At 38.5% G+C, this 22,100-nt stretch overlaps 1 protein-coding gene across 1 annotated transcript in view; it reads right to left on the bottom strand.

Moving 5' to 3' along the window:
* ZNF157 (zinc finger protein 157) overlaps positions 1–19,441 on the bottom strand; it is a 35,038-nt gene extending 15,597 nt beyond the window's left edge. Inside the window, 2 exon segments of the mRNA XM_059883756.1 lie at positions 16,041–16,247; positions 19,046–19,441. Of these exon segments, the coding sequence (XP_059739739.1) occupies positions 16,041–16,205 (165 nt within the window). The 5' untranslated portion in view covers positions 16,206–16,247; positions 19,046–19,441.
* Positions 19,442–22,100: the final 2,659 nt, after the last annotated feature.

Below are 22,100 nucleotides of genomic sequence, written 5' to 3'. Positions count from 1 at the left end.
GAGATTTCCAATGGGCTCCTATGTAGAACCCAGTGCCAACAGGAAGTGGATGCTCTGTCTGTCCACAAATGCTGTGATTAAAATTAATATTTATGTCCTTCAAGAGGCAGAAAATGGAATGGACATCCATGTCCATCCACAAACTCAGATGTGGGTGAGCAAGAAAATAGTCTTTGTTTGTTTTATTTAAAGTAACTGAAGTCTGACTCCAAACCTCCCATTCTAGCAGAGAAGCAGAAAATTCCATGTTTTTCATGACTGGGGACCCACTTAAGGTTGGCACTGGAATCCAAGGGGTACTTGTATTGAAATTAAGGCAAGGGCAAATAATCTCTAATCTATTCCAGTCCCACTGATATCTTCATTTTCTTTGCCTGCAGTGATGGAAGAGAAGCTGAGAGCCCCAAGGTCTTAGGTCCTGCCTCCCTCTGGGTACCTTAAAACCATCTCCTCCCCATCTTTGAGGCACTGCCCTAAGCAGTTTTTGTGCTTCTCTACTGCCCCAGACTTAGGAGCTCTCCATTCCCACGTGGGGCTGGGAGTGGGAGGGATCCCTCTTCATTTTTTTTTCTTTCAGGACTTTTCCTTGTCCTTTATGATTATATATCAATGGTGTTTTCATACTTTTATAAAAGAGTGATGGATTCAGTGATGTCGCTTTCTACACTGTGAAATCCATCTTGCAAGAGGTATTTTTAAGGGCCTGGTTACCCCCATGTAGCAGGGGTATGGAGTGTGGGGATATAGAGGGGCAGCAAACAAATAAACATGAATATTTCCAGAAATTACCCTGCCACAAAATACTGCTTTATTGAAGGAAAAAATTATTTCACTGTCCTACAATTTAGGACACCAAGATTTTAGTCCCTGTTCTACCTACACTTGATGGAAACTTCATATCTCAGAGCCTCAGGTTCTTCATCCTTAAACGAGTTGGAGAACACAGAATCTCAGACTGTGGTCCTTTCCTCACCCTTTCCTTTTTGATGCTTAAATTCTTCCTCTATCATCTGTCTTGCTCCTACTCACCTCCACTGCATAGATTCCTGGGGCAGTTTTAGTGCCTAAGATGTCCCTATTTACGTTGAGTTGGAATAGGCCTAGCTTAGTCCCTGGGAGTCACACAGATCTATTTGCCATCTACTCTCTTTGCCCCATAACAGTCCTTCCAGATCTGAAGGCAGAGATGGTATTCTTTGGTTCAACAAATGTTAAGTACCTATTCTAGGTGCTGAGGGTCCAGCAGTGAATAAGCAAGATAAAAAAAAAAATCCCTCTCCCCATACCCCCCGCTTATGGGACTTACTTTTTTCTTGGCAGATAATGAAGCAAAATAAATAAAGTTATCATATGTCAGATGGTGATAGGTACAATGGAGGGAAAGAAAGGAAAGACAGGAGGTTCCAATGTAAAATAGAGTGGTCAAGAGAAGACTCACTGTGCAGGTCACATTTGAGAGAAGAACTGAAATTTCAGGGTAAGAGAAGATAATAAATACCAGGAACAACCATGAGTCCAGTGTACCTGAAGTGGAGTGAGTGAAGGGATGAGGTCACAGAGGTAATGTTGGAGTGAGGGAGATGAGAAGACTGTTGAAAAGACTTTGACTCCTGTCCTGAGTTAGAGGGGAGCAGAGAATGACACGGAGAAGGAAATGGCAACCCACTCCAGTGTCCTTTCCTAGAGAATCCCAGGGACGGGGGAGCCTGGTGGGCTGCCGTCTATGGGGTCGCACAGAGTTGGACACGACTGAAGCGACTTAGCAGCAGCAGCAGCATGCACAAAGTAACACAACAAAAGCCTACATAAGCTAAAAACTACAGGGATACAAGAAGAAATAGAAGTTTTCTCTAGTGGAATACTTTTAACATACTATTCATAGAAGTAGCCAGATTAAGTGAACAAGGGCTAATCAATTAAGGTGGGACTTGAGGGAGTGGGGAGGAAAGAAAGAAGGAAGGAAGGAAGGAAAGAAAGGGAGAGAGAAAGAAAGAAAACACTACATCCAGATCATACAGAATATACTTTTTCTCAGGTGTACGTGGAACATTCACAAAACATGATCATATACTAGCACACAAAGAAAACAATCTTGGTAAGTTTAAAATATACATAAGACAAATAACACTAATTATAAGCAATAAAGAAATTTAATAATTAAAAATTGACAAGCTTATTCTAAAATTAATAAAGAAATAAAACCACATGATTTAGAATAAATGAAACTATTTTGAAAAAGAAGAAAAAAGTTAGAGGACTTACATTATCTCATTTCAAGACTTATAATGCTATAGTTTTCAAAACTGTAGTATTTTTGTAAAGATATACATGAGACAAAATAGAATTTAGGAATAGATTCACACATATATGATCAATTGATGTCTGACAAAGGTGTCAAGAATATTCAGTGGGGAATGGATAAGCTTCTGAACAAATGTCTCTGGAATAATAAGGTAGTCAGATCCAGAAAAACTTCAGAATTCCTATAATTGCCCTCTGCTCTTCCCCAGTAGTATATTGGACACCTTCCAACCTGGGGGGAGCTCATCTTCCAGTGTCATATCTTTCTGCCTTTTCATACTGTTTATGGGGTTCTCGCAGGAAGAATACTGGAGTGGTTTGCCATTTCCTCTTCCAGTGGACCATGTTTTGTCAGAACTCTTCACAATGACCCATACATTTTGGGTGGCCCTGCATGGCATGGCTCATAGCTTCATTGAGTTATGCTAGCCCCTTCACCACAACAAGGCTGTGATCCATGAAGGGGAAGGATATTACTGAATTGTTAAGACTGATTATCTCCAAAAGATGAGATTATGAGGACTTTTCAAATTAAAATTTGTATGTTTCTATTAAGGTTGTGTTTACCAGGTTTCTCCACTGTAAAGTTACCAGTTTCCCTATGTAATAAGTGAGTAATCTGTAGGAATATACCTTGAAACTATGTAAACACTTTGTTCCTCGTTAAACTTTCATCCAATAGCTTTGGCATCCATCAGTGATTCTTTCTTGGCTCAGTTATTACTAACTACAGTGGTTGCAAAAGGTTATTTTCCTAACTTCATCATTTGTTCCATATGACTATTTGAAGTGCATGTGTGCTTAGTTGCTCAGTCGTGTCCAACTCTTTGTGACCCCATGAACTGTAGTCCACCAGGGTCCTCTGTCCATGGGATTCTTCAGGCAAGAATACTGGAGTAGATTTCCATTTCTTTCTCCATACAATTTGGCATTGGACCTTAAAGAAGAGCTTTCCCATCTCCCTCATTCAATCATTTATTATCAGTATGAACTCATGGTTTATCTTAGTCTCTAGCCAGGCTCAACACGCAGATGGGCACCCAAAGGCCGTATGGACATATGTAGGTAAAGAAACTTTTCTGGGACTCTTTGACATGAAAGAATAATGCACTGTGATTTCAAAATCTGTTGGTCAAGTCCTAACAAGGGCCACAGTTAGGTTAGAAGGCTACAGGGATGCAACAGTTGATGGAATTAAAGTGAAAGTTTGCAGGAAAATAGGAATATTTGAATAGATTTTAAGTGAAGTACATCTCCTTCATCTAAATGAATTCCTCAGATGGATATTATATCTGGCAGGGGAATACTTCTATCTTGTTGTTGTTCAGTCACTCAGTCATGTCCAACTCTTTGCAACCCCATAGACTGTTTTTCACTATCTCCTGGAGTTTGCTCAAACTCAGGTCCATTGAGTTGATGATGCCATTCAACCATCTCATCTTCTGTCATCCCCTTTTCCTCCTGCCCTCAATTTTTCCCAGAATCATAGTCTTTTTGAATGAGTCGACTCTTTGCATCAGGTGGACAAAGTATTGGAGCTTCAGCTTCAGCATCAGTCCTTCCAATGAATATTCAGGGTTGATTTCCTTTAGAATTGACTGGTTTGATCTCCTTGCTGTCCAAGGGACTCTCAAGAGTCTTCTCCAGCACCACAGTTTGAAAGCATCTATTCTTTGGCGCTCAGCTTTCTCTATAGTCCAACTCTCACATCCATACATGACTACTGAAAAAACCATAGTTTTGACTACATGGTTTGAATTCAGGTGAATTCTTAAATAGGTTTTTAAAATATATATATACCATCAAAAACTAAAAGTGAAGTAAGTACGTACAAGCTGTTTTATTTATTTTACCATGTGCGCTCAGAACCCTCCCTTTTCACCTGTGTATATCTCTATATTTGCATTTATTTTAGTTTAAGACTCAGTCATCCCTTAGTAATTGGAGTAACTAAAATAGCAAATGTAGTTGCTATTGTGTGTTCCTGGGTGGCATATGAAAAAGGTGGATGGCTCAGGGAGACTAACAGCAGACCATCACTAATTAATTAGTATCACCATAGCATCAGTAGTTCTTAATTTGGTTTCAGAGTGGAAAAACACAGAAGCTAAAGGAAACTGGTTCTCAGTGACTGATCCTACAAATGTTTTTTTCCTTTATCTCAACATAGGAAAAGAGTCAACTGCAGTTTGTTTTCATGCAAGAAGGTCCATACTGCCAAAATGTTATTTGAATTCACCAGCTTAATAATTCAACTGTCATAATTTAGTTAGAAGGGAATATACAATGGAGAAAAGACAATCTCTTTAACAACTGGTGCTGGGAAAACTGGTCAACCACTTGTAAAAGAATGAAACTAGAACACTTTCTAACACCATACACCAAAATAAACTCAAAATGGATTAAAGATCTAAATGTAAGACCAGAAACTATAAAACTCCTAGAGGAGAACACAGGCAAAACACTCCCCGACATAAATCACAGCAGGATCCTCTATGACCCACCTCCCAGAATATTAGAAATAAAAGCAAAAATAAACAAATGGGACCTAATTAAAATTAATAGCTTCTGCACAACAAAGGAAACTGTAAGCAAGGTGAAAAGACAGCCTTCAGAATGGGAGAAAATAATAGCAAATGAAGCAACTGACAAAGAACTAATCTCAAAAATATACAAGCAACTCCTGCAGCTCAATTCCAGAAAAATAAATGACCCAATCAAAAAATGGGCCAAAGAACTAAACAGACATTTCTCCAAAGAAGACATACAGATGGCTAACAAATGCATGAAAAGATGCTCAACATCACTCATTATCAGAGAAATGCAAATCAAAACCACAATGAGGTACCATCTCACGCCAGTCAGAACAGCTGCTATCAAAAAGTCTACAAGCAATAAATGCTGGAGAGGGTGTGGAGAAATGGGAACCTTCCTACACTGTTGGTGGGAATGCAAACTAGTACAGCCATTATGGAGAACAGTGTGGAGATTCCTTAAAAAACTGGAAATAGAACTGCCTTATGACCCAGCAATCCCACTGCTGGGCATACACACCGAGGAAACCAGAATTGAAAGAGACACATGTACCCCAATGTTCATCGCAGCACTGTTTATAATAGCCAGGACATGGAAGCAACCTAGATGTCCATCAGCAGATGAATGGATAAGAAAGCTGTGGTACATATACACAATGGAGTATTACTCAGCCATTAAAAAGAATACATTTGAATCAGTTCTAGTGAGGTGGATGAAACTGGAGCCTATTATACAGAGTGAAGTAAGCCAGAAGGAAAAACACCAATACAGTATACTAACTCATATATATGGAATTTAGAAAGATGGTAATGATAACCCTGTATGCAAGACAGCAAAAGAGACACAGATGTATAGAACAGTCTTTCGGACTCTGTGGGAGAGGGAGAGGGTGGGATGATTTGGGAGAATGGCATTGAAACATGTATATTATCGTATGTGAAATGAATCGCCAGTCCAGGTTCGATGCACGATACAGGATGCTCGGGTCTGGTGCACTGGGATGACCCAGAGGGATGGTATGGGGAGGGAGGTGGGAGGGGGGTTCAGGATGGGGAACACGTGTACACCCATGGCAGATTCATTTTGATGTATGGCAAAACCAGTACAATATTGTAAAGTAATTAGCCTCCAATTAAAATAAACAAATTTATATTAGAAAATAATTTAGTTAGAAGGGATTTGGACTTGATGCAAGTCCCAAGTATATTTAATAATATACTACACTGATGATAACATGATGATATTAGAAACTGAAGATCAAGCTAAGATTGACTTAAATGCAATAGTGACACATACAATCAGCAGAGGTTAGTTGATAAATCCAACAAAAATCTAAGGGCCCACTTGAATGGTGAAATTCTTAGGACTACCCTGGGTAGGAGCCACACATGACATTCCACAGGCAACAAAAAATAAACTGCTATTGCCAACCCCTGCTACTAAGAAATGCAGCACCGGAGCAGGTCACTTGGGTTATGCAGGATGCATGTTCCACATGTGCAAACACTGCTAGTTCCTCTCTATCAAATGACCCCAAAGAAGGCCATATTTGTATAAGGGCCTGAAAAAAAGTAAACTATGTCTGAATCACAAAAAGCAGTAGCTGTCTTGATGTCTTTGGGCATCCTGAACAGAATGCTGCTGACAACAGGCAAAAGTGGAATTCAAAATGGAAAACTTATATTAGAAAAAGAAACACTGCTGCAATAACTCAATTCTGTCTTCTGATGGTTCTTCGTTTCTTTCTTTATAAGTCAGTTCCCTCTGGATGCTCCTGGAGAAAAAGCATGGCTGTTTGCTGCACAGTCAAAAATATCAACTACATTTATGATGCACTCTCCCAGTGGAGACATTTGCACACTGCTAGAGACAGTACTTTATCCATACTTTGTCATCTCAACATTTATTAGCAATTTCTTATTCAGTAATGCTCCTCCTGCTCAGACTTCTTTGATAACATCATCAGAACCCTCAAACTGTGTACCATCTAGCAACTCAGAGAAAAACAGAACCAGCCAGAAAGGAGTGTCAGAAAAGCAGGCAGAAGACTTCAAAAAGGAAGGGAGATAGATTAAGGACTCGATGACGGTCAAGATGAAAACACTTGGAATGCAAATTCCATGTGCATGGATGGACTTCCCTTGACGGTGCGAGACTAGTACAATATGTGCAATAAGTATTGCATTTCTCTTACAATTTAATTCATCTGAAATTCTACTGGGATGTAGGATTACTTTATGTTTTCCGACTAATCTTTATTTTAAAGTGTCTTTAATACTGTTTAGTGGATGTGGGTTAAAACTGTCTAATTCAGAAAAGTCAACAGATAAAATAAGGAACAGGTTGTGAAGCCCTTGCATATAGCAACCAACTGTTAGAAGCCTAAAGAATCTAAAGGTCTTATATGTAAAATAGATAAACAAGGTCCTACTGTATAGCAAAGGAAACTATATTCAATATCCTATAATAATGCAATCTTGTAATGAAAAAGTATATATATATAAAACATATATACATGAAACTGAATCACTGTGCTATACATCAGGAACTAACACAATATTGTAAATCAACTTCAATTTTTACTTATCTATTTATGACAATAGATTTTAAATTTTTATTTATTTATTTTTGACTGTGCTTTGTGCGGGTTTTCTCTCATTGCGGTGAGCAGGGGCTACTCTTCGTTGTGGTATGTGGGCTTCTCGTTGTGGTGGCTTCTCTTGTTGCAGAGCACGGGCCCTAGGCACGTTGACTTCAGTAGCTGCAGCACACAGGCTCTGTAGTTGCACCTTGTGGGCTCTAGGGAACGAGCTCAGTAGTTTTGAAACATGGACCTAGTTGCTCCGCAGCATGTGGAATCTTCCCAGACCAGGGATCAAACCTATGTCCTCTGCACTTGCAGGCAAATTCTTATCCTCTGCACCTCCAAGGAAGTCCTATACTTCAACTTTAAAAAAAAAAAGAATCTAAAGGTCTGACACAACTACCTTCCATCAGCTTTCTTATGTAGTATTTTATGTACCGAGTATCCCTGTGTGCTCAGATATCATGTTTTGTTTAGAAGTATTTTGGTCAAAAATGCTTAAGCCCATAAAAAGTGAGTGGTATACCACTGAGTAATTTGACTCTGGGTCAGATGAGTTAATTATCCAATCAGAGGATAATTTATGCTCAGGCTTTCTCCTGCAATGCAGGAGACATGGTTTGACCCCTGATCTGGCAAGGTCCCCTGGAGAAGGCAATGGCAACCCACTCCAGTATTCTTGCCTGGGAAACCTCATGGACAGAGGAGCCTGGCAGGCTATGGTCCATGGGGTTGCAACAGTCAGACACGACTTAGTGACGAAACAACAACAATGAATAATTCTGCACTTATAACTTAGATGAAATGAAGCAATTCATAAAAAACAACAACACAAATAAACACAAGTCATCCAATATGAAACAGATAATTTGTTGAGTAGCCCTATAACTATTAAGGAAAATTTATCCATAATTTAAAGCTCACCAAAGAATCTAAAAATAGTAGGTCTATGATATGTATTTTATAACTGATTTACTTTGCTGTACAGCAGAAACTAACACAACATTTTAAAGCAATTATACTCTAATAAAAATTTTAAAAAATAAAAAATGAAACTCAACCCCCAGAAAAGGTATCTCTGGCCAAACGGTTTCTCTGGAGAATTTTACCAAACTTTTAACAAAAATTAACACAACTACATAATCTCTTGCAGGAAACAAAAGAGGAAATAACTCTTTCATACTCATTCTATGAAGCTAGTATTTTCCTTGGATAGGTAAAAAGAGGCCCCCAAAAGATATCCACATCCTAATCCTTGGAAGCCATCAATATCACCTTATATGGCAAAAATATAAAGGTCTTTGCAGATGTGATTAAGAATCTTCAGATAAGGAGGGTATCTTGGATTATCCATGTGGCTTCTAAATGTAACAAATATCCTTTAGGAGAGGGAGGCCAAAGAAGATCTGATGCACACAGAAAGCAGTGATGTGAAGACAGTAGAGAGAGATTTGAGGAAAACTGAAGGGATGAAGCCACAAGCCAAGGGACAGTTGCAGCCCGCAAAAGCCGGAAGAGGCAGGGAACAGATCTCCCAGAGCCTCTGCAGGAAGTAAGCCCTGGCAACACCTTGATTTGGGCCCAGTAATGCTTATTTTGGATTTCTGGCCTTCAAAAACTATGAGAGGATAAATTTATACTGTTTTAAGCCACTAAGTTTGTGGTAATTTGTTGCAGCAGCCACATGAAACTAACACATTCCCTGATTACAAAATCAGATAAATATAGTACAAAAAACAAAACTACATAACAATAGCACTCATGAATATAGAGGCAAACATTCTTGACAAAATATTAGCAAAAATAATTCATTAATATATTAAAGGAATTATACACTGTGACCAACTAGGGTTTATTCCAGGGATGCAAGACAGGTTCAATATTCAAAAACCAATCCATGCATGCAATCCACCATATTAACATGATTTTTTAAATTAAAGATATATATATATTATTAAGTTTGATATTCTTTTTTATTTTTTAATTGAAAGATAATTGCTTTACAGAATTGTGTTAGTTTCTACCAAATATCAACATGAATCAGCCATAGGTATACATATGTCCTCTCCCTCTTGAACCTCCCTCCCATCTCCCTCCCCACCCCCCCTTAACAGGATTTTAAAAATCACATGATCATATCAATCAATATAGAAAAAACACTTGAAGAAATACAACATTCATTCCTGCAAAAACCAGAATAGAAACAGAAATACAGAGAAACCACCTCAATTTGATAAAGAGCATCTAAAACAAAACTACAGGTAACATTATACTGGGTTGGCCAAAAAGTTCGTTTGGGTTTTTCCATAATAAACTTTTTGACCAACCCAATACTTCATGGTAAAAGACTGAAGACCAAAAACAAGACAAGAATGTCCATTCTCACGACTTATTTAATATAGTGCTAGAAGTTCTAACCAGTGCAACAAGGCAAGAAATTAAAAGGCATACATAATAAAAAGGAAGAAATTAAACTTTTCCTATTTTCAGATGACAAGGTCATAGGAAGCATAGAAAACCACACAAAAACCAAGTGTATTTTCATATGTTAACAATGAAAATGTGGGCTCCAAGGCAAAAAAATATGAAACCATTGATAATTACTCATAAGTATAAAATGCTTAATTATAAATCTAACAAAACCAAAAAAGCAAGACCTAAGTACTGCAACACACTGGCAATCTTGAAAAAGAACAACACTGGAGGCATCACACTATCCAATTTCAAACTCTTGAACAATGAGGGACTGGAGTATCAATGCACTGTGCAGTTGAAAATCCATGTAGAATTTACAGTTGGTCCACTGTAAACTTGGTTCCTCCTGACCCCCAGTTTCTCTGTTTCCAGAGATTCAACTAATTGTAGATTGTGTAGTACTGTAGTATTTACTGTTGAAAATAATCCACTTTTAAGTGGACCCACACAATTCAAACCTGTGTTGTTCAAGGGTCAACTGTATATTACAAAGCTACAATAATCAAAACAGTATGGAAGAAAACTATAATTCAAAAAGATACATGCACCCCAATGTTCACTGAAGCACTACTTACAATAGCCAAGACATGAAAGCAAACTAAATATCCACTGACAGATGGATAAATAAGATGTGGTATATATACAACAGAATATTACACAGCCATGAAAAAGAATGAGATAATGTCATTTGAAACAATATGGATGGACCTAGAGGTTATCATACTAAGTGAAGTAAGCCAAAGACAAATATCCTATGATATCACTTATATGTGGAACCTAAAAAAAAAAAAAAAAGATACAGGGAGTTCCCTGGTGGCCTAGTGGTTAAGACTCAGCACTTTCACTGCCATGGCCTGGGATCAATCCCTGGTTGGGGACCTGAGATCTTCCAAGCCTTGTGGCATGGCAAAAAAAAAAAAAAGATACAACTGACCTTATTTACAAAACAGAAACAGACTCACAGACATAGAAAACAAACTTATGGGTACCAAAGAGGAAAGAGGGGAAGGGATAAATTAGGAGTTTAGGATTAAAACAGATAACCAATAAGGACCTACTGTATAACACAGGGAACTATACTCAGTATTTTGAAATAACCTATAAGGGAAAAGAATCTGAAAAAAAATTATATATATTTATACACACATACACACATGCACATATGTATAACTGAATCACTGTGCTGTACACCTGAAACTAACACAATATTGTAAATCAACTGCACTTCAATTAAAAAATAAAAATTAAATAAATAAATTTAGTGAATAAAAAAAACAGTATGGTACTGGTATAAAAACAGACACAAACAACAACAGAATGGAATAGAGAGCCCAGAAATAAGCCCATACATACATGGTGAATTAATTTATGACAAAGAACCCAAGAATATGTAATGGGAAAAGAACAATATCTCCAAAAAATAGTGTTAGGAAAACTGGACAGCCACATGCAAAAAAATGAAACTTTAGAGCACTATCTTACACCATACAAAAAATTAACTTGAAATGGATTAAAGAGTTGAATGTAAGACCTGAAACCATAAAAACTCCTAGAATGTATGGGCAGTAAACTCCCTGACATCAGTCCTGGCAATGACTTTTTTGGATCTGACTCCAAAAGCAAAGGTAATAAAAACAAAAATAAACAAGTGGGACTACATCAAACTGAAATTCTTCTGCACAGCAAAGGAAACCATCAACAAAATGAAAAGGCAACCTACTGAATGGGGAAAAAACATTTGCAAATCGCATATCTGATAAGGGGTTAATATCCAAAATATATAAAGAACTCATATAACTCAATAGCAAAAAAACAAACAATACAATTTAAAAAGGGACAAAGGATCTGAATAGACATTTTTCCAAAGAAGTCATACAGATGGCCAATAGGTACATGAAAAAATGCTCAACATCACTGATCGTCAATGAAATGCAAATCAAAACCACAGTGAGCTATCACCTCACACCTCTTAGGATGCCAAAAATTATCAAAAGGACAACAAATGACAAGCATTGGTGAGGACACAGAGAAAAGAGAACCCTTGTGCACCGTTGGTGAGAATGCAAATTGGTGCAGTCAGTATGTGAAACAGTATGGAGATACTTCAAAAAATTAAAAATGGAACAATCATATGATCCAGCAATTCCATAACTGGGTATTTATCTGAAAAAAATGAAAATACTCACTTGAAAAATACCTGTACTCCCATGTTCACTGCAGCATTATTTACAATAGGCAAGATATGGAAGCAACCTAAGTGTCCACCCAAAAGATGAATGGATAAAGAAAACATGAGCTAGATATAGATATATACACATACATAATGAAATATTATTCAGCCATGAGCAAGACGGACATCCTGCTGCTTGCAACAACTTGGATGGGCCCTGAGGGCATTATGCTAAGTGAAATAAATAGGACAGAGAATGATAAATAGTGTATGATCTCACTTATATGTGGAATCTAAAACCAAAAAAACAAAACAACAACCAAGCTCATAGATTTAGAGAACAGGTTGGTGGTTGCCAGAGGTGAGAGGAGGGGGTAATATGCATGAAGGGAGTCAAAAGGCACAAATTTTCAGCTAAAAATAAATAAGTCATGGGGATGTAATGTACAGCATGGTGACTACAGACAATAATATTGTTGTATTGCATATTTGAAAGCTGTATGGTGATGGATGTCAACTAGAATTATGGTGATCATTTAACAGTACATACAAATATCAAATCATTATGTTGTATATCTGAAACTAATATAATATTGTAAGTCACATATACCTCAATTTAAAAATAAATAAGTAAAAGTGTGGTATTGGTAAAAATAGACAAATTTATCAATGGAACAGAGAGCAAGGAAATAGACCCACACAAAAATAGACTGCTGATCTTTGACAAAGAAACAAAGGCAATTCAATGGGGAAAGGATAGCCTTTTCAATAAATGGCATTCAAACACTTCAATATCCACACACACACACACACACACAAATCCAGACCAAGTCCTTACAACTTTCACAAAAATGAACTCTAAATGGATCTTAGACCTATATGCAAAATGCAAAAATATAAAACTTCTGCAAAATAGGGACTTCCCTGGTGGCCTAACAGTTAGGATTCCAGGTTGTCATTGCTGTGGCCCAGGTTCATTCCTGGTCAAGGAAATGAGATCTTGTAAACTGCATGGTACAGCCAAAAAGAATGAAAGAAAGAAAACTGCAAATAACAGGAGCAAGTCTAGAATGTCTAAGTGACTTTGGGTTTGGCAATGTTTTAAAATATAACACCAAATGTATGTTACATGAAAGAAAAACTGACAAATTGGACTTTACTAAAATTAAAAAATTCTGCTCTTTGAAAGGCACTGTTTAGAGAATAAAGAGACATGCCCAGAACAGGAGCAAATATTTGCAAAACACATATCTGATAAAGGGCTTGTATTTAAAATATATCAATACAAAGCACTCTTAAAATCAACAATAAGAAAACATACAATCCCATTAAAAATACGCAAAAGATGTGAATAGACATTTGACCAAAGAAGATATATAGATGGGAAATAAGCATGTAAAACCATGTTCAACATCATTTTTCATTAGGGAATTTCAAATTAAAACAATGAGTTACCACTACACATTTATTAGAATGGTTAAAATCCAAAAAACTGGTAATACCAAAAGCTGGCAAAGATGTGAAATAAAAATGTTCATTTGTTACTGGTGAAAATGAAAATGGTGAAAACCTTTGAAGACAGTTTGGCAGCTTCTTACAAAGTCTTATCATATGACCTACAATTGCACTCCGAGTTATTTACCCAAATGAACTGAAAACTTCTGTACATACATGTTTGTAGCAGCTTTATTCATAATCATCCAAAACTGGGAACAACCAAGATGTCCTTCAATAGGTGAATGGGTAAGCAAATTGTGGTACAGCCCTCCAATGGAATATTATTCAGTGATAAAAAAAAAATGGAGGAACTTTAAATGCAAATTGCTAAGTGAAAGAAGCCAATCTGAAAAGGCCACAGACAATACGATTCCAAATACATGACATTTTAGAAATGGCAAAACTATAGAGACAGTAAAAAAAGTCAGTGATTACCAGAGTTTCAGGCAGAGGGAGAGGAAAGATGAATAGCTAAGCACAGATGAAACTGTCCTGTATGAACTGTAATGATGGAAACATGTCATTGTGCATTTATCAAAACCCATAGAATATGCAACACAAAGAGTGACCCGTACTGTAAACTGTTGAATAATAACATATCAATACTGGTTTATTTAACAAATGTACCACACTAATGCTATCATCTCAATTATTCTGTAAATCTAAAACTGTAGTAAAAATTAGGTCACTTAATTGTTTTAACGCTTTTAGCATATAATCCAGCAATGGCACTCACGTTCATTCATTCGATACAAAAACCTTACACAATCATAGCATCCTTATTTGTAACAGCCAAAAACTGGAAACAACCAAGATATCCTTCAACTATTGACTGGTTAAGCAAACTGCAATAAATCCATACCATTGAATGTTATTCAGCAATAAAAAAGGAACAAGCTGTTCATATATGCAACAATCTGGATGAATCTCCAGAGAATTATGCTGAATAAAAAAACAGCCAGTCCCAAAAGGTTACATACTGTATGATTCTATTTATATAACACTTGAAATAACAAAACTATAGAACTGGAGCACAGATTATGGGTTGCCAAGGGTTAAGGAGGGAGAGCAGGAGAAGGGAAGTGGGCATGGCTATTAAGGGGCAACATGATGGAAATGTTCTATGTCAATATCCTAGTTGTGATATTGTACCAAGATTTTACAAGATGTTATGATGGGGGAAACTGGGTAAATTGAATCTACAGTTCAGTTCAGTTCAGTCGCTCAGTCCTGTCCGGCTCTTTGCGACCCCAAGGACTGCAGCACACCAGGCTTCTCTGACCATCACCAACTCCTGGAGCTTACTCAAACTCATGTCCATTGGGTCAGTGATGCCATCCAACCATCTCATCCTCTGTTGTCCCCTTCTCCCTCCCGCCTTCAATCTTTCCCAGCATCAGGGTCTTTTCAAATGAGTCAGCTCTTCGCATCAGGTGGCCAAAGTATTGGAGTTTCAGCTTCAGCATCAGTCCTTCCAATGAATATTCAGGACTGATTTCCTTTAGGATTGACTGGCTTAATCTCCATGCAGTCCAAGGGACTTTCAAGAGTCTTCTCCAACACCACAATTCAAAAGCATCAGTTCCTCGGTGCTCAGCTTACTTTATGGTCCAACTCTCACATCCATACATGACTACCAGAAAAAACATAGTTTTGATTATATGGACCTTTGTTCATAAAGCAATGTCTCTGCTTTTTAATATGCTGTCTAGGTTGGTCATAATTTTTCTTCCAAGGAGCAAGCGTCTTTTAATTTCATGGCTGCAGTCACCATCTGCAGTGATTTTGGAGCCCAAAAAAGTGAAGTCTGTCACTGTTTCCATTGTTTCCCCATCTATTTGCCACAAAGTGATGGGACCAGATGCCATGATCTTAGTTTTCTGAATGTTGAATTTTAAGCCAACATTTTCACTCTCCTCACTTTCATCAAGAGGCTCTTTAGTTCTTCTTTGCTTTCTGCCATAAGTGTGGTATCATCTGCATATCTGAGATTATTGATATTTCTCCAGGCAATCTTGATTCCAGCTTGTGCTTCATCCACTCCAGCATTTCTCATGATGTACTTTGCATAGATGTTAAATAAGTAGGGTGACAATATACAGCCTTAACGTACTCCTTTCCTGATTTGGAACCAGTCTGTTGTTCCATGTCCAGTTCTAACTGTTGCTTCTTGACCTGCAGACAGATTTCTCAGGAGGCAAGTCAGGTGATCTGGTAGTCCCATCTCTTTAAGAATTTCCCACAGTTTATTGTGATCCACACAGTCAAAGGCTTTGGCATAGTCAATAAAGCAGAAGCAGATGTTTTTCTGGAACTCTCTTGCTTTTTCAATGATCCAGCAGATGTTGGCAATTTGATCTCTGGTTCCTCTGCCTTTTCTACAATTATCTCAAAATTAAAATCTGTCTAAAGTAAAAAAATTTTGTCTAAAAAATTAAAAAAAGAGAAAAATGGGAAAAGTAGGTGCCTCTTACTTACCTCAAATGATCCACCAGGTTGTCCTGGAACCAGAGCAGGAAACCTCTGGGGTGATTTCCTGTTAGCTGGCATGTTGACTCTGGATACAAGTCCACCTTCCAAAGCTGGAGAGGTGTGTGTATATGGGCTGCAGTCAAAATAAATGGAAGATCCCGCAGCCTCCATTAAGAGGAAAGCTCAACAGCTCCACAGAGATACCAACAAATCCTAAAAGGACAGTATCCATGTCATCAGTGTCATTCCACATTCACCCCACAAAGTTCAGCAATTCCCTCTCTGAGCATTATTACGGAAATAATTAATAATAATCTCTGAGCAGATTACGGAAATAATCATGATATTTGGAGTCAAATTAATGAGCTCAAAGGGGTGCTTCACATTTTACCCGACAAGCCTATCCCTCAATTCCAGGTTCAAGGCAGATCTGGGTTTGGGGAGAAGGTAGACCTGAGGCAAGTGAATGGTGCTGAAGTCCCATGGGATAGGCAGGGGAAGGACTTGTCCATGGGGTCCTGGTCGGTGACTGTGGAAGCAGAAAACCTGGAAACTTGGTAATCTAAATGAAAGGGATCTTTTTTGCCCACTTTAATTTCTTTACCATTCTGGGTGAAAAATCTCTCTTAAATTCTTTTACAAGGGGACTTCCCTGGTGGTCCAGTGTTTAAGAATCTGCCTGCCAATGCAGAGGACACAGGTTTGATCCCTGGTCAGGGAACTAAGATCCAACATTCCCTGGAGCAACTAAGCCCACACACTGCAAGTACTGAGCTGGCACCCATGCCCATGTGACACAACAAAGATCCTGTGTGCCACAACTAAAACCTGAAGCAGCCAAATAAATAAAAATAAATTTTAAAAAAGGAGAGGATGTGGAGAAAAGGGAACCTTCTTACACTGTTGGTGGGAATGCAAACTAGTACAGCCACTATGGAGAACAGTGTGGAGATTCCTTAAAAAACTGGAAATAGAACTGCCTTATGACACAGCAATCCCACTGCTGGGCATACACACTGAGGAAACCAGAACTGAAAGAGACATGTGTACCCCAATGTTCATCGCAGCACTGTTTATAATAGCCAGGACATGGAAGCAACCTAGATGTCCATCAGCAGATGAATGGATAAGAAAGCTGTGGTACATATACACAATGGAGTATTACTCAGCCATTAAAAAGAATACATTTGAATCAGTTCTAATGAGGTGGATGAAACTGGAGCCTATTATACAGAGTGAAGTAAGCCAGAAAGAAAAACACCAATGCAGTATACTAATGCATATATATGGAATTTAGAAAGATGGTAACGACAACCCTGTATGCAAGACAGCAAAAGAGACACAGATGTATAGAACAGTCTTTTGGACTCTGTGGGAGAGGGAAGGGGGAGGATGATTTGGGAGAATGGCATTAAAACATGTATAATATCATATAAGAAACGAATCGCCGGTCCAGGTTTGATGCTGGATACAGGAAGCTTGGGGCTGGTGCACTGGGATGACCCAGAGGGATGGTATGTGGAGGGAAGTGGGAAGGGGGTTCAGGATGGGGAACACGTGTACACCCATGGTGGATTCATGTTGATGTATGGCAAAACCAATACAATATTGTAAAGTAAAAAAATAAAATAAAATAAATAAAAAATATTCTACAGGGAAGTTCTCGGCCTGTTCTTTCTAGAAGATGGTTCAACATTAATAATATTTATTAAATCAACAAATTAGAGGGGGAGGAAACACACTGCTTTTAACTTACACCAAGAAAAAGGCATTTGACACAAGTCAGCAGTCATTACTAATAAAAACTCAAAATTAGGGAAGAAGTTAAATCACTTAAATATCACAAAAATTATTTACAAAAATATAGCTCTGAAATACTATGCTAAAAAGTAAAATGATGAAGCAGCTGCCATTAAAATTCGTAAAAAGATAAGGATAGCCAATACAATTCAAAATTTTCCTGACTCTAGTGCACATGAAAGATTAAATAATCAGAATAAATATTGCAAAGAAATGAAAATATAGCTTTCTTTGTCAGTGATATGATTTTATACATAGAAAACCTACCAGACACTACCAGAATTCATAGGGTAATTTGATACAGGACTGGATACAAGATAAAGTTATAAGAGCAGATAGTTTTTTCCTGTTTAACAACAGTAATCACAAGAAAACAGAAAAAAAATTAGTAATAATAACAAGAAAATATAAAAGTATGTAAAAATGAACAAGAGCTATATCTAAAAATTTTTAAATTAAAAAATTGATATAGTCACACAAACAAAAAGAATTAATTAAAATGGAAGAAAAGATTCAATTACAATGTCAACCCTCCCAAAAGCATTATAGCAAAGAATAAATGAAAAAGAAAAATTAAACAAAAGCTCAATAATAATAAGATGGTGTCTAGAACACTTTGCAGAATGCAGCTAAAGAGATTCTTAAAAGGAAAATTCATGCTTTTAAATGTTTTTTAACAAAGAAAGGTTGGACATTAATAAATTAACAACCAATTTAAGAAGTTAGATAAAAGAGAAAATAGTACAACTAGAAGGATTTACGGAAACTGAAAACAGAGGTACATCAGGGAGGATCAACAATACCAAAAGGTGGTTCTTGGGAAATGCTAATAAAACCAGCAAATCTTTGGGGAGACTAAGGAAACCATCTAAACACACATACACTATTAGGACTTGACAACAGATGCAGCAAGGAATCTAAAACCTGACTACCTAAGAAGCCTCCATTAAACAGAAAAAAAACTATCTGCTCTTATAACCTGATAGATTCTCATTCATCAGACTCTTTAATTCCCCACCAACTGACCCCACAAACTGACAGTCTGCAACTACCCAGAGCCAACAAAGCCATCACCTCACTGCGCGCCAACAAGACTTAAAACAGTCTGAGGGCCACTTCCGTTTCCTGTCCTCACCTCTGCCACTGCCCCTTCTGGGGCTGTTAATTTTGCACACAATCACACAAGAGCTCTGAGACTGTGGTCCACTCACTCTGAACAATGTGCAGTTAGAGACCTGCAGAGACTTGAACCATGAGCAGCGGTGACGGGCGAGGAACATGGCTGCGCCGAGGTGTTCCACTATGAGGGCAGTCATCTTAGCGTCTTTTCCGTACAGTGGGCTGTTCCATAGAAGGCGACAGCGAGGGGCGTCGCTCATGCGTAGAAACTTGGAACTGGGTTCTATGGGTCTGTGCAAAATTTACAGAAGCAGAGGTTCCAAACCACATCACAGGGGAAGGGGAGATGTGTCCAGATCTTCAAGGGAGGTACCACTAAGAAGGGGGAAGAAAGGCAGGATCACAGTTTCCTCTTGGGAGATATCACTGGATGAGAGAAGGAGTCAGGGTGGTACAGTCTCCTCCTTGAGGATACCACTGGTACGAGGAGGGGAAGTGAGGTCCCCTCCTGGGCGATACCACTGTAGAAGAGAGAGGAGGAGTCAAGGTGGTACAGGCTCCTTTTAACGTACTGTGGAATTGATACTAAGAAGTGTCTGATCCCCTCAATTTTCATTACCCCACAAAAATGATTGTAGCTAGGAATAATATTACTAGTCTTTGATATAGATAATTAATGTTTTTCAGAAAATTATCAATAGAAAGACATTTAGAAAAGTTATAAGCACACTTTCAGTGAAAATGAATCTCTAAGATGCGCCCTCAACATCTGCTATCAACCAGGTTAGCCTCAGCCTCTGTTATATGGAAATTCAGGAGCTGCTGCTGTCTCTTGGGACAGAAGAGAATTCTGGGTGTTCTTCACCTCTTAGTTCCTATGCACATTCTTTAAAACCCAGTCCTAGTATACCCTCCTGCAGGGAACCTACTCTGACAAGAGGTAAAGAGCTCTTTTCTCTGCTGAAGGTGTTTCAAACCCAGCAGGTAGACCCTGACTAAGTGTGGGTATGGATTGCTGAGTACCCTAAGGACATTCATTTCTTCTCTCTGGGCCTCAGCTGAATAATCTGGAGTAGTTATGAAACGGATGGAGACAGAATGGCAAATGTGAGAACGTTGCTGTAACACACACACCTCTACATAAATTTCCAAAATTTATTATTGTTGTGATTTCTGGTCAACATCTCAAATCCTAGACCCTGTTTACTTCCATCAGTGCCTCTCTGAACTGATGTCAAAGCTGAGCCTTTCTTAACTCTACCAACACCTATGTGATCTGGATTCATGTTCTCTATTACTGCTTTACTGGAAGTTTTATTTTCCTTTTGGGTATGAAGGATTCATTAACAAAAGAAACCACTTGTTATACACACATAAACAATTTTAATTTTTGATAGAAGAGTATTTATTTAATTTCAATATATAGCTGTTAGAAGCATCGAAAGAAATAGAAACAACAGAGAAAAGCAACAGCATCTACATGGCCAAATTGGGCTGACACATACATCCAGACTTGACCAGTGCTAGAAAGTCCCAAATGACAGCAATCTGGAGTCCCAACTGAGAAATGGTCCTGGGCAGAGAGTCCACTCCATGAATAAGACTTCACACTGCAGCTTTGGAGGCTCCTCCATATAATCCCAGGCCACAGACTGATATCATCATCCATTTGCTGGCAAAAATGTAGCTCTGTTTTTTTTTTTTAACTTTTATAATGCTGTTTGTTTCACCTTGTGAGTCATAAGATTAGTTAGACCTCAGGAGACTAGCAAGGTCCCCAGCAGCTTAAGAAATTCCAAGACCTACTCCCTTTCTTATCTAAAGTGCCACTTGACTTGCTGGTAACAATTGGTGTGCTTGCAGGCAGGCATGAAGTCCAGGCAGGGTCAGGATTCGATCAGAGGCCTGCTCCCCTGATTCTGACACCTGAACAAGACTACCTCCATTTTAATTTCCCTAACAAGTAATGATTTAATCAATGTTCTTATATTTTGACTTTTGAAAATATTGCACTAAAATGTTGTTTTGATTACTGAGTTTTGGGTTCCCCTTTAACTTATGTACTTTTGTTACGGGAAGTACACTGATTGAAATTGCCCACCCTGGCCAGGCACCATAGTAACTATTCACATGAGTTGTTTTACAGCAGGAGGTCCTGGTAAGGAACAGGGAACTAATAAGCCTCCACCAACCAGAAGAGTTTGGGAAAGGTCAAAAGGAGACACCACCTGTCCAACCACCTCCCAGAATCCTTCTCGCTGGCATCCATCTTGGCTGAACAAGGGCGTGCACCACCAGGAAGGACTCTGAGTCAGAATGATTGGCTAAGGACAACCCGGAAACTAATCCCATCACCATAAAACCATAAGACTGCAAGCCATGTGGCAGAGCTGTTCTCCTGGATTCCCTTACCCTACTGTTCTCCACCCGGGTGCCGTTTCCCAATAAAATCTCTTGCTTTGTCAGCACATGTGTCTCCTCAGACAATTCATTTCCCAGTGTTAGAGAAGAGCCCAGTTTTGGGCCCTGGAAGGGGTCCCTCTTCCTGCAACACTTTGAAGTGAGTGTCTCTTTTGCCTGAGCCTAGTCCCAGCCCTACTAAGAAAACTTGTTCTCTAACATCAGAACTTTATTAATTGAAATTATGTCAGTAAGATTAAAACCTCCCACTCTTGCCTGGAGGATCCAAGCTACTTGGACACAGAAAAGCAGGATTGATTTGCAACCCAGGTTCAGAGATTCAAATAAGGGGCATCTGAAGTGTTATATCTTTTTTTTTTTCTTTTATTTATTTATTTTGGCTGTGCTGGGTCTTCCTCGCTGCACATGGGCTTTCTCCAGTTGCAGAGAGTAGGGGCTACTCTCTAGTTGCCGTGCTTGGGCTTCTCACTGTGGTGGCTTCTCTTGTTGCAGAGCACCATCTCTAGGGCACTTGGGCTTCAGTGGTTGCAGTGTGTGGGCTCAGTACCTGTGGCACACAAGCTCAGCTGCTCTGCAGCATTTGGGATCTTAGTTGCCTGACCAGGGATCAAACCCACATCCCCTTCATTGGAAAGGGGATTCTTTACCACTGGACCACCGGTGAAGTCCCATGCTTCATTTAAATTTTAACTAAACTCCACTTTTCCCCAACATCCTGTAGTAATC

The sequence above is a fragment of the Bos taurus genome, chromosome X (assembly GCF_002263795.3).
Source record: "Bos taurus isolate L1 Dominette 01449 registration number 42190680 breed Hereford chromosome X, ARS-UCD2.0, whole genome shotgun sequence".
In the NCBI taxonomy this organism is placed as follows: domain Eukaryota; kingdom Metazoa; phylum Chordata; class Mammalia; order Artiodactyla; family Bovidae; genus Bos; species Bos taurus.
Note: the sequence above shows the minus strand (reverse complement) of the source record. Positions and strands in the feature narration are given on the sequence as shown.